The sequence below is a fragment of the Taudactylus pleione genome, unplaced genomic scaffold (genome assembly GCF_031769625.1).
Source record: "Taudactylus pleione unplaced genomic scaffold, aTauple2 ptg000179l, whole genome shotgun sequence".
Lineage (NCBI taxonomy): Eukaryota > Metazoa > Chordata > Amphibia > Anura > Myobatrachidae > Taudactylus > Taudactylus pleione.
The window spans coordinates 309263-323418 of NW_028284581.1; the positions used below are offsets into that span (position 1 = coordinate 309263).

At 43.5% G+C, this 14156-nt stretch overlaps 1 protein-coding gene across 1 annotated transcript in view; it reads left to right on the forward strand.

Moving 5' to 3' along the window:
* The first annotated feature begins 1476 nt into the window (after positions 1-1476).
* The window catches only part of MYLIP (myosin regulatory light chain interacting protein), a 29225-nt gene continuing 16545 nt past the window's right edge, over positions 1477-14156 (forward strand). Inside the window, exons 1-2 of the mRNA XM_088475829.1 lie at positions 1477-1869; positions 6924-7114. Of these exons, the coding sequence (XP_088331955.1) occupies positions 1645-1869; positions 6924-7114 (416 nt within the window). The 5' untranslated portion in view covers positions 1477-1644. The remainder of the gene's footprint in view (positions 1870-6923; positions 7115-14156) is intronic.

Here is a 14156-nt window from a genome sequence, read left to right on the forward strand (position 1 = left end):
GGCTTCGGTAAAATGACAGGTGGCTAAATTTAGATGCCTGTCATTTAACCCTCGCCGGGATAAAGCAGTCGGGATTAGGTCCGCCGGCTTCCCGACTGCATACCGATGGCTTCCACAGAGGGTAGTAGTATCTATCTTATCTTGTAACCATTGTTTGTATGATTCACATTCTGTGACCATAGGGAAAAAAGGGTTGAGCTTATTTCCCCTTCGCGGTAGGGACCTGGAAGTGACGTGCAGTGAGGGCGGAAGTGCGGTCCCATGCCCATATAGTCCACCTAGAGAAGAAATTTGTCCCCTCACGGGCTCGCTTCGCTGGTCACGCTTCAGGTATGGAGGTTTGCTACGCTCGCCACAAGATTGTATTCCCCCTCTATGTCCACGTGGATGGTAGGGAATGACGTTGGACAGTAGCTTATGACGTCAGGGTCCTCTCCACAAAGGGAATTTAAACACTACCTAGAGAAAAGCATCTGCACAACCGTGCGACACAGAATCATGACCAGTAAATAGAACCAGTGTGCAAATACCCTACTTGCCTGGATTTAATCATTAAACATTTACCATAGCTGCTGAGCAATTATATGGGGTGGCTGTACTAAGCCTTGGAGAGAGATAAAGTACCAATCAATCAGCTCCTGTCATTTTTCAAGCACAGCCTATAAAATGACAGGAGCTGATTGGTTGATACTTTACGGTCTATTTACTAAGCCTTGGATGGAGAGAAAGTCAACTGAGATAAAGTCCCCACCAATCAGCTCCTAACTGCCATTTCACAGGCTGTTTGAAAAATGACAGGAGCTCATTGGTTGGGACTTTATCTCCGTTCACTTTATCTCCGTCCAAGACCTAGTAACAGGGGCATATCTATAATGGGTGCAGAGTGTGCGGGGAACACGGGCCCCTGGGTCCAGGGGGGCCCCGCACCGCACACACCTTGCACCCATAGAAGAACTTACCTCTCTGGAGTCCCACGCCGGTGCAGGGGTCCGGTGCTATAAAACTAATGGAAAATGGCTGCAGCGGCTATTTTCCCGTTGTTTGCACGTGCGCAGTACAGGGAAAATGGCCACCGCGGCCATTTTCCCGGTGACCAGCGCATCCTCTATAGACTCTGGGCGCACTCTAGTGCCCAGAGTCTATAACTCCGGCACTGGCCGCGCACAGCTCAGTGCGCTGCTGTCCGCCGGACAGAGAGGAGGGGGCCCGTGTCAGAGATTGCACACGGCTCCCTCCTCTCTAGAAACGCCCATGCTTAGTAAATATCTCTCTCCACTTCATCTCTCTCAAAGGCTTAGTACATCTCCCCATACGTTATGAATCTCGCTAAAATAGCAGAAGCAGTGGTGATACAGGACTCCCGGCCGTCACACACACTTCCTCATGTCTGTGAGATTGGACTGGAGTCAGGAGCCTCTGCCGGAGGAGATGGAGGAGGAGAGGCTGGCGGCGGTTATCGGAAGGAGTGAGACAAAGTTGCCCAGCTGTTAGTGAGCCAATGAGGGAGTGTGGGAGTGCTTTACATCGGAGGGCGGGTCTATGTGTCTCTAGACAGGGACCCTCTCTGTTCCCTAGTGCAGACTCAGGCTGCTACCACACCAACAGCTGCCGCAAGCAGCCTGCACTCCGGGCTCCCTCATCTACATGCAGATATCCACAGGAGGCTCACAGCTGGCAGCGAGGGCGCTCCCGGGTCCTAGGGCTTCTAGACAAGGGGACAAAAGCTTACCCAGCTTCTATACGTTGCAGCCCGGCCAGAGGGAGGGCTACGCCGCTGCTACCATGCTGTGCTATGTGACGAGGCCGGATGCAGTGGTCATGGAGGTGGAGGTAGATGCCAAGGCTAATGGGGAGGACTGCCTAAATCAGGTAACCGATGATGGTCCTCAGTGACTGACCTTCTGTAACATGGCAGTGCCTGGCGCTCAGCCTCATACTATCTGTATGGATGACCTCTTACTGATTGAACCCTGTCTGTATAATATATAATACCTCGGGGCACCCTATGTCTGTGCCAGCATGAGCGGTATAAGGGGGCTATGTGCGATTTGCGCTGGATCCCCCTATGTAGCTGTCTTTCAAGACAGGAACGGAGAGAACCTTTGCCCATACACAGCACATGTAACAGCTGCTCAGAAACATATTGTGCGTGTCTGGGGGCTTTTATGTCTCCTGGTGGTGTGTTAAAAATAAGTTTTCACTTGTTTTTAACACTACAACCTGATTCACGACGACTTAGTTGTCGGGAACCAGGTTAAACCTTAAGGTTGTGTCACGGGCACATGTATGTTCTTGCTCTTGGTTGATCACTTGTAAGCAGCAGTTTATGTAGTGTCTGGGGTTTTTTTGTTTGCTGTTTTAATATGAATAGAATCTGCTTGTTTCACATCGTTTATTTTTGTGAAGTGGCTGTTACTGTTTACATAAATAACAGGGCAAAATGTTTTCGTTGGTTCTGTTTGGGGGAAGAAGTGCACAGATATAAATAGTGTTTATGGTGCTAAAAGGGTTAATAGTCTGATATGTATGGTGTGGTGTGGTTTTTTTTTTTTTTTTTTTATTGTCATTGCTTCCTGTATGAAAATTATTTTTTCTTTTTTGGCCTTAATATGTATGTAATGTTTAACTTGTTTGCTGCCCGTTCACCATATTATATGCAAGTTTTGTACTTGTATATAATTTCCATAAAGTATTCCCATTTGTACAGAGCATTGTTTAGATGTACTTCTGGTACAGCTTGCATACTTGTGTGTTCTAATTTAGTTTCACCACATACACCTGTGTAAATATTTACATATCTCTGTTTTGGATTTTGTCTTTTTGATATAGTATAATTTGTTTTCAAATATATCTAATCTGTGAATTAAAGTCTGGTGATGGTAATATGGCTTAAGAGTCTACTACAGCGATACATGCCAGTCAAAATGTAAAACATTCACACAAAAACAACAACTTTAGCAAGGTAGCATGTAGTCATGTTTATTTTTCTATGTGGCCTGTCAAAGTACAGAACTGCTGTACTGTACTTCAGGCATGCAATTGTTAATAAACATGAAAGAAACAATGTTGGCTTTTTTGCTCTATGCAAATATCTTGCTTCATGGTAGGTTTGATCCTTGTTTTCACTTTGGTTTACGGGAAATGTTCACATAACTGTAGAAAAAATTGCATGTAATGTGACTTGTTATTGAGAACATAGTCTGCTCCTTTTACAAAATACCTCTTCTGCTGTTCAATAATAACTAAGTAAACTGTTGAGACAGTTGCATAATTATTTTCTAATTACTTATTAACTGTTATTTATATAGTGTACACATATTACAGTACTTTATGAGAATTATACAGGCATACACATCGGGATGTAGTCAAGAACACGACGGTCTAAATCCCGACCGCCGTCTTCCCGGCTTTATAATCCCGGCGTGGTACTAATGACGCCTGTCATTAGACCTACGCCGGGAGCCCGACACCCGGCTTACCGATCGAAGGTAAGCCGGGGAGGGTTAGGGGCTCCCGGGGGGGACTTAGGGTTAGGCCCCTCTGGGAGGTTAGAGTTAGGCTAGGGGAACAGGGCATTAGGGTTAGGCACCCCCGGGGGAGGTTAGGGTTAGGCTGTGGGGAAGGGGTGGTTAGGTTTAGGCACTTAGAGGGGGGGTTAGGCACTTGGGGGGAGGTTAGGGTTAGGCACCCCTAAAGGAGGGTTAGGGGGTAGAAGAGGGTTAATACTTGCCTTTTGACTATCAGGATTTTCAACCCTGCTGGGCTTCCACTGTCGGGTAATATCTACTACACCCTACACATCAGGTCCTGCCCCACTGGAGCTTACAATCTATGTTGCCTACTACATGGATTCATGCTAAGATTATTTTTGTTTGTCAGAAACCAATTCTGTTTTTACAGTGTGGGAGGTGTACCTGAAGGAAAAGCGCACAAACATGGGGAAAACATACAAACTTCACACAGATAGGGTCCTGATTGGAGATAAAACTATGATCCCGGTGCTGTGAGATGGCATTACTAATCACTGCACCGCCATGCTGATCTGTTTTCCAGTAGTAAAGCTGTAGAATTGCACTCTGCGTATTGGTAGCAGAGCACCCGGCACCCATTCACACTGACTGCATCACTTGGGGAAGATCGGTATGTCCGTAAGTGCCGGGCACGCCACCAAGAGTGATGCCCCTTTTTGCCTAAGGCTCGCGTGATGTGCCCTTTCTCTAGGTCCGGTGCCCGGCACCAGACCTAGAGTGAACACTATATAGGGTCTAAATCAGACTTGTATGCAAACCTGATGGCGGGTGCACTGCAACTGCGCATTACCCACTCTGTAGACATGCAGAACCAGTCCCGTGAGATTACTTGCAGTACCCCCTACCCTACATTTGGGGCAGCAACACTGGCCATTTTATAAACTGGGTTGTCGCCCCCTTTTTGTAGGCATGCCAAGGCCAGGACCTGCGCCTTCTGACACAGATATTCTGACCCTGGCTGAGCAGTTCCCGCAGTAGTTCTGAGTAAGCTTAGGCTTACTCTGATGACCGTTGGCTGCGACCAATTGTGATCCGTTGATGCCTCTTCCGACACAGCACTCTGATCTGCTATGCTGGCAGGAGACATTTTGTTTCCTACATATGCCTCCTTCAGCATTAGTACATGTGCACACAGCAACTGCGTCCAAAGACCAAGCTACTATGTGCATAAGCGTACAACTCTGAATCAGGGCCATAGCCTGCTTAAACACACATTTACATAAGTGATGGATAATTTTGTGGCTATAGACCATTTCACTGAGCAGTAAAAAATATTAAACTATGAGCCATGGACATGAACTATATCCTCCATATTTTATATTTACCACTTTGTACTCCAGGTTCCTTTTTAAAGTTACACAAACCAGATTCTGAGCAAACATCTGAAATATAACTTCACTGACAGAAGAAAAAAAGCAACTACAGTTGTATTGTGCCCCCCTACTCCATGTCACTGGGCGCTTTTCTTGATACTAAAGGCCCCCATACACTGTGCGATCGCACCATGCGAGGCGATAGGGGATCCATTGTCCGACATATCGTGCAGTCCGCACACACGGTGCGATCGGGTGGCCGAGTGCCTGATATGCCGGCTCCCCTCTGTCTCACCCGCATAGCAATCCATGGGATCGCACATCGCATCCCCTGATCTCATGGTACTGCAGACAGATCAGGGGGTGCGATGTACTACAGCGCAGGAGCACGCTCGGCACGATATCAGGGCCATACACTTTGCGATATAGCAGGCAAATCGCACCAATCGGTCGGATCGGCTGCTATATCGCCCCGTGTATGGGGGCCTTTAGGGGTATATGTAATAGGTTGCGGACTCCAAGCATCGTCGAGTCCTGTGCAAGACTGCCCAATGTTTTTAAGTAGCAATCATTCAACCTGGTTTTGCCTTTTAAATAACTGCTACTTTAAAACATTTATATACCCCTAAATAACCTGGTTAATTGTGTTTGCACAAAGTTGGAAAATTGTACATATTTCAAAACACTTTACCTTTTGTAGTTTTACACATCAAAAAGCCATATTTGTGTTTTAATACATGTATCATAATAATATTATATGCATTTCTTATATTGTATTACCCTTTAATCCACAATTGCAGAGGTTCACAAACTCTGCCATCACAGTCCAGGTTTTAAGGATATCCATGCTTGAGCCCAGATGGTTAAATCGAATTGACTGAGGTACTTAAGTTACCTGTGCTCAAGCATGGATATCCTCGGCCGTAATGGCTGAGTTTGGGAACCTCTGCACTACTTGGTAATTGGAACAACAGTCGAGAGCCTCCTTTTTCGTAGTTGTTATGGCAGACAGTAACTGTCTTTAACAAGCAGCTGTCAGTATGGTGCCCAGTTTATATGCATTCTAAGCTGATGCAGTTGTCACTTGCAGAGTGAAGCAGTCCTGCAACTTGTAGTTGACAATTTCCCTGTTAATTTTTGCATAATGTACCATGTATTCCAAGGCAAACGGCAGCTGTTCGGAATCTGAATTGGTTATCAAAGACTATCTTTAAACTGTCTGTTAGGTACATATTGGAGGTTATTGGCCTCTAATACTCTTTAAATTCATACCTTTTATGTTAACAGACTACAGCAATACTTTATTTGATAAAGGGTATGTTTGCACACATGCTGAATGGTTGAGCATGTGCCAAATGTTTATTTCAGGACTTGCTGATAATATGTCTGCTCTGGTTTTGCTCTGGGGGAGTAGTTGTCTTTTCTGTTTATATGGATAATCCTTATTTGAGAAGCTTCACTAGCTAAAGAGACATGATTATCAAACTGGATTTTGTAGTTAAAGGTCTGTAATCCCTAAAACAAAAGTCCTTTCTACAAAAGGAATGCTAATAACCTAAACACAAGTATGTATGTAATGTAAACATTCTCTATGCAGCTAGTGTAAGCAATGATATTATCAGGTATTCTAAACCGAGAAAGTGGTTCACTGGCTTAAACTGCTATTTGGCCTGACCATCGAACAGCAACAAATATCGATTAATGGGTACTTATATTGAAAGCGCCATCATTGGCAGTCCAAATCATTGTATATGTACCATGAAGCCTGCTGTAGCTATTTGAGGCGACTCTTATTTTAAGTTAAGTGGAACATCGCCATAAGGTGGGCATAGCAATCTGCAAAGCTTTATTTTATGAATGTACCCATTGCACTCGGAGTAATCTACAGGCCAGATTTGATGGCGTAAGAAATATTTAAGTGAGGCTTAGCTGCTGTGCTACGTTGTTGTAAAGATGTTGGGCCTCTAGCATTTCAAATAAATATTTACCTTACATTTTATTTTTGTCACATACATTAAAAGAGTATGTTAAGTTTAAACATTTACTTTGTTATGACTGTCACTTGTTTTTTGCTTTCTAGGTGTGCAAAAGGCTTGGCATTATTGAAGCGGATTACTTTGGTTTGCAGTTCAGTGGTAATAAAGGAGAGAGTTTGTGGCTGAATCTGCGAAACCGAATATCTCAGCAGATGGGCAGCTTGGCTCCATTTAGAATGAAATTAAGAGTCAAGTTCTTTGTGGAGCCCCATCTTATTCTCCAGGAGCAGACTAGGTAAGACGGGGTCTAATATAGGCATGGTAGTTTAAGTTAAGTATACCTGTGTGTGCTACTGATGTAATGTTAAATATATTGATGCTTGTCAGTATTCTAAATCTGTAACAATAAATGTACTTTTACTTTGTATTATTTAAATAATATATATTGTGCATTCTTATTTTTTTTACTGTGTTCCTTTTGATTATTTCTATTCTTTCCCCTCTACTGTTCCACATTCTTTTTTTATTTTGTTAGATGTCAGTTGCTTTGTGTGAGTTACTGGTAACATTGACAGATGTCATTGTATTAGCAAGTTGTACCTATAGCAGTGGTTCCCAAACTGTGTGCGGCAGCGCTGTCACAGGGGTGCCGCGGCAGGCAGTGATCTAATGTAAAATATATATATATATATATATATATATATATATATTTGTTTTGTTTTTTGCACAGTTGGGAGAGGGGTTTCCGATGAACGGGGGGAGAGCTGTCACTGTAAAGTAACAGGCAGTGAATCCTGAAGCTGCCTGTTGCTGAATGGGTCCTAAAACACAGTGCATTGTGGGAGATCAGACAGGAAGTGTCTGATCTGATTAGCGATGTTGCAGAACGGCACTATCACAACTAAAGGTAAGTAAGGAGGGGGGTGGGGGACATGGAGAGAGACGGAGGGGGCAGTGGGAGAGAGATGGGTAAGAATAGATATAATATTTTAACTTATTTCAATATACTTCAAAACTGTGGCTGCTCGGTAATTAATTTGGCTTAGAGGTGGTTTGAAAAAAGTAATGGAGACCCTAAGGGTGCCTCGTACTGAAAAAGTTTGGGAACCACTGACCCGTAGTGTGCAGTGCAGAGAACCCTGAAGACTGGTACACACTAGACTATGTCTAGTGTGTACCTAACTCATTAGCGGCGGGCTGCCAACAACGACAAGTGCGTACACACTTGCCGATGCTGGGAGCGACAGCAAGGACATGCTGTATTCGGCAGCATAGCCCCTGCTGACATGGTCCGACGGCTATGTCACTGATGACGCGCATCGTCAGCAACATAGCCGTTGTGGCGTGTACCCGGCTTTAGTCTGAAACAACAAGGGCTCACAATACCTTGTACATGCAGTATTCAGTGACCCTAATGTAAAAATGCACTTTTTCTGTTGGTAAAATTATTAAAAACCTTTTACGTTAGACGCTAAGGTACAGTTAAGGAAAGCAAGTTAAGTTTACACTTTTTCTATTTTGCTTCTATTGCTTAAACAGAAGACATTCTGCCCTGTAGTAACCTCATAACTGAGACTGTTATTATAGGTCATTGCAAACCACAAGTACAGCAGAACAGGAAACTCCCTCCCACTAAACTGCTCAGCGTTTTTTCCAAGCTCCATGTGCCAGACAACTTTTTTTTTTTTTTTTCTTGGATGTTTTTTTCGGAAGTACATTAAACATTTTGCGCCTACATGTCAAAGTCCTTTCTATTATTTTTCATTTTTTAAATACGTCCAACTTTTATATTTTTACTTAGACACGATGACTGCATTCACAGCTTGTTTTTAAAACATGATGGGCCAAATGTAATGGGGTGTCAGTTTTAGTAACAGTACAAACTCGCACTTTCTCGCACTTTTTAAAAAGTGCAAGTTTGTACTGAAACTCGCAAATTCAATAGCCTGCGAACTTTTCAACTCGAGGCTACTGCATTTGCGAGTGCAGGCGAGTTTAGGACTATGTAAACTGACACCTTTTAATGCGAGTAGCATTAAAAGGTACGAGTTTTAGAGAAGCCATCACAGATCAGTGAGATCCGTGATGGCTTCTGTGTGTGTTAAAAAAAAAAAAAAAAAAACGTGCAACTCCTCCCCAGAAGCATAACTAGCCCCGGGCTTTATAAAGCCTGTTCTGGTTCTAAAAATACAGGGGCCAAAATGCGTAGGGGGCCCCTGTATATTAAGAACCAGCACAGGGCTTTGTTGAGCTGGTCCTGGTTCTGGAAAATCGGGACAAAACGAGTAGGGGTCCCCTGAAAATTCCAGAACCAGCACCGAACTCTTTCTAGCAGGTGGATAATGCCACAGCCAGGGAAAACCTTTCACCGGTTTCCCCGGCCAAAGCATTATCCCTGACTGCTAGTCAGTCCAGGCTGGGGATCCCTGGGCAGTTGGGTACCCCCCCAATAAAGGGGTACCCCTCTCCAGGGCACCCCAGGCCTAGACTGATAGCCCGGGGCTATCCCCGGCACCCTAGGGCGGTGGGTGCCGGGTTGATAGTGTTAAATTAAAGTTTCCATATTGTCTTTATTTGTAGAACCACAAGTACCAGCAAGCCTCCCCTGCATGCTGGTATTTGGAGAACCACAAGTACCAGCAAGCCTCCCCTGCATGCTGGTATTTGGAGAACCACAAATACCAGCATGCGGGGCATTACGGGCCCGCTGGCACTTGTAGTTCCACAACTAAAGAAATACGTAAATAAACAAACTGACACCGTGAAAGTATAATTTTAATAAAACATACATGCACACTCACACTCACACTCACACATACTCACCTAGTATCCGACGTAATCCATAGGGGTGTACCTGAAAAAAAAAATCCATACTCACCTCTCCTATGCGTCGATCACGTCCTCTTTTGCAAGTAGGCTATCCAGAGGTTAAAATAAAAAAACGCAAAAAAAACGAACCATACGGACCGAGCAAAGGTATGTGTGTACACATACCTTTGCTCCGCGTAAATGACTGGGGCACACGTGTGCCCCGTCAGTGAAGGGGCCGCCAGCCAATCAGGGAGCATCTCCGTCGGAGCAGCTCCCTGATTAGCTGAATGCGGCCAGCCTGTGTGTCCCATAGACGTCTATGGTGAGAAATCCCCATTGAAGTCTATGGTGGGAACCGCTACATCGTAGCCGCAAGATTAATTGATGTTAATCTAGTGGTTACATCAATGATACAATGTCGCGACATCAACATCAACCGATGGAGATGCTCCCTGATTGGCTGGCGGCCCCTTCACTGACGGGGCACACGTGTGCCCCGGTCATTTACGCGGAGCAAAGGTATGTGTACACACATACCTTTGCTCGGTCCGTATGGTTCGGTTTTTTTTGCGTTTTTTTTATTTTTATTTTAACCCCTGGATTGCCTACTTGCAGAAGAGGACGTGATCGACGCATAGGAGAGGTGAGTATGGATTTTTTTTTTCAGGTACACCCCTATGGATTACTTCGGATACTAGGTGAGTATGTGTGAGTGTGCATGTATGTTTTATTAAAATTATACTTTCACGGTGTCAGTTTGTTTATTTACGTATTTTTTTAGTTGTGGAACTACAAGTGCCAGCGGGCCCGTAATGCCCCGCATGCTGGTATTTGTGGTTCTCCAAATACCAGCATGCAGGGGAGGCTTGCTGGTACTTGTGGTTCTACAAATAAAGACAATATGGAAAATTAAATGTTACACTTTACACTATCAACCCGGCACCCACCGCCCTAGGGTGCCAGGGATAGCCCCGGGCTATCAGTGTAGGCCTGGGGTTCCCTGGAGAGGGGGACCCCTTTATTGGGGGGGTCCTCAACTCCCCAGGGATCCCCGGCCTGGACTACCTAGCGGTCAGGGATAATGCTTTGGCCGGGGAAACCGGTGAAAGGTTTTCCCTGGCTGTGGCATTATCCCCCTGCTAGACAGAGTTCGGTGCTGGTTCTGGAATTTTCAGGGGACCCCTACTCGTTTTGTCCTTTGATTTTCCAGGACCAGCTCAACAAAGCCCTGTGCTGGTTCTTAATATACAGGGGCCCCCTACGCATTTTGGCCCCTGTATTTTTAGAACCAGAACAGGCTTTATAAAGCTCGGGGCTGGTTATGCTTTTGGGGAGGGGGTGCGCGTCATTTTTTTTTTTTTTTTATAACATTTAACATAAGTACACACAGAAACATGTACATATCTCATGGATATGTGCATGTTTCTGTGTTAATCTGACCTGCTCAGGATGTACTCGCTAGCCTGAAGCAGGTCTATTATTTGGGGAATTTTGGTAATCTTTTTTTTTTTTTTGCGAGTCTGAAACTGACACTCTATTACATTGGGCGAGTTGATTGTTTTCAATGTGAAAACATCTTGATGCGAGTTTGAGAATGGAGAGTTTTAGTAACTCTGAAAAATGCGAGTTTTAGTGAACAGACACCCTATTACATTGGAGAGTTGTGAAAAATTGCGAGTTTAGCACCAAACTCGCAATTTACCAAAACAGACTACCTATTACATTTGGCCCGATGTATTTTGTGACAATGTTGAATTGTATAGTAATTAGGAGTACATTAGTAAATTGTTATAAGTTTTGTGGGCATTTGTTCAGAAGTATTTTGCGCTGTACAATTCAGTCCATTGGCATTCTGTATCTTTTTTTATTTTTTACCATTATCTCTAATGATACTTTCATACATTTTCTAAATATTTTGTATAGTAAATTTGGTTTTGAATTATGGAAATTCTATTTTATAGAGGAGTGAACCATTGTAATGTAAATGTATAAACTGCAACAGGCCTCATTTTATTTTTCTACCACTGGAAATGACCATGAAACATTTGTATGTACATTTATTACCTTCTCTGTAAGAAACTCAAACCACATCATCTTTTGTCTGTTGGTACTAGCTAAATTGTGCAGCACATGGCTAAATATTTATCAAGCTTTGTTACTTCTGCAAGTCTCTGGAGAAGTCACATGAATTTTCAATATGTGATGACATGGTGTAACAATGGGTCACTGACTCGGAGTAACCTCTCCATAATAGCTGGTAATGTAGAATATAGATTACTGTAAGAGGAAACTGCCTGGGTTGGCCAGCAGTTCTTGTTTCTATGCAGAAAAGAAAGTGTTTCATTATACACACAAGGTTGCATACATTCTAAACCTTAAGAAGCAAAAACTTGCAAGTTTTTACACTTGATAATTAAAAAAATGGCTTTTTTTAAACAATGCTTTTGTTTTTAATAGGGGTATATATTTTCTTACACAGATTAAATGCCTTTTAGAGCATATTGTAGGCTTCCCCATTGTATATGACTATGTTTTTTAGTGTTATACATGTTTAGTGTGTTTTACTAGCTTCCTGTAAGTTCTGACTGTATGTTAGTGAAAAATAAAATTGTATCTTTGTAAATGTTTGTGGTATTCCTCATATGGTCTGCATTATGCCTGTAGATTATCTGTCATCTATATAGTTGTATAGAGTGATGGGCCTCTCTGTCTGTATGTCGTTGATGATTACAGCAGCTGATTGCAGTTATGAATTGTACAGTGTTGACCTACCCTCTATAATGTAGGGTAAAGGTTACTACAGTACAGACAATGAGATAGTAATTGGAGAGCACCAGGTGCACTGAGCCTTCCTCCTCCCTCCTATTTTGGCAGTGGCTGATGTATCTTTTACAAACTGCATTGCTTTTGTTTAGACATTTTCCACATACACGCAACTTAAATGTGGACAGATATTTTTTTTTTTTTTTTTGAAGGCAGTACCATTCTCACCAGGAGGTGGTTAGGTCACAGGTTCTCAAACTCGGTCCTCAGGACCCCAAACAGTGCATGTTTTCCAGGTCTCCACACTGAATCAAGTGAAATAATTAGCTCCACCTGTGGACCTTTTAAAATGTGTCAGTGAGTAATGATTACACCTGTGCACCTGCAAGGTGACCTACAAAACGTGAACTGTGTGGGGTCCCGAGGACCGAGTTTGAGAACCACTGGGTTAGGTAGTGGGTTTTGCAGGTTTCTGTGGTGATTGTTTTTATTGTTTTTAAATACATGAAATTTAAAATATTTTATTTTCCTAAAGTGTTTCAATTGTATTTGAAGTTGAAAATCTGTTTTTTAACTTATTCAATAGCAACAACTCTACAATTTTTATATTTGAGATTTAGTAATGTGTACTGTACAGCTGGCCATACATCAGAGTGATATTGTCCAACAAGCCAAGTAGTTGGCTGGTTGGGACAATAACAGTGCAGTGTGTAGGAGAGTATGATAACTATTCATTTGCTCCCTCATGCCGAAAAACGGCAAAAAAACTCAAGCTCCAAATAGCATTTAAAGCAGCCATGGGGTACCCTTCATTTGAAACTCCTTGCAACAGCTAGCAGCTCTCTTCACTACAGCATACAGCACTCTTTCTCTCTCTCTCTTTCTCTCCCCCCCCCCCTCCCAGCAATGCACACTCGCATACAGCACTTTCTCCCTCGCTGTAATGCACAGCAGCCTACAGCACACTCGCGTACAGCCCCCCCGTAATGTACACTCGCGTACAGCACTCTCCCCCCCCCGCCCCTGTGATGAACACTAATACAGCACTCTTTCCCCCCCCCCTGTAATGCACACACACCACTGTAATGCATACTGCACTCTTTCTCCCCCCCCCCCTGTCATGCACACTGATACAGCCACCCCCCTCGTAATGCACACTCGCATACAGCACTCTTCCCCTTGTAATGCATAAGTGTCATTCCATTTTTAGATATTTTTTATTTTTTCAGTTCTAAAAAGTTTGAAATTCACCAGTGTACATATTATTAATAATAATATTGTTTATTTGGCGCCATAAGTGTTCCGCAGCGCCTTACAAGGTACATAATCAAAAAAGTGACTTACAGTAAAATACAATACAATCAAGGATATGGATAATATACATTGGTGGCCATAACACCCAATTAAGCAACAGAGCATAAGCACCAAGTGTTAGGTGTCCTAATGGTGAGTAAGAAGTAGATGAAAATAAAGTAAGGAGAAGCACAAGAGGGTAGAGGGCCCTGCTCGCAAGAGCTTACATTCTCAAGGGGAGGGGCAGACAGATGGGCATGATACAGATGGGGAAGACGAGGAGGGAGCATATAGCAGCGTTAGGATGAGAGCTGGAAAGCATTGATGAAGTAGTGGGTCTTGAGAGCCCGTTTGAAGGATTGTGGAGAGTCTGATGGGGAGAGGGAGAGAGTTCCAAAGGTGGGGACCAGCACGGGCAACATATATTTATTTCTACATTTATATACACAGACGAAATAACAAAGGTAGGG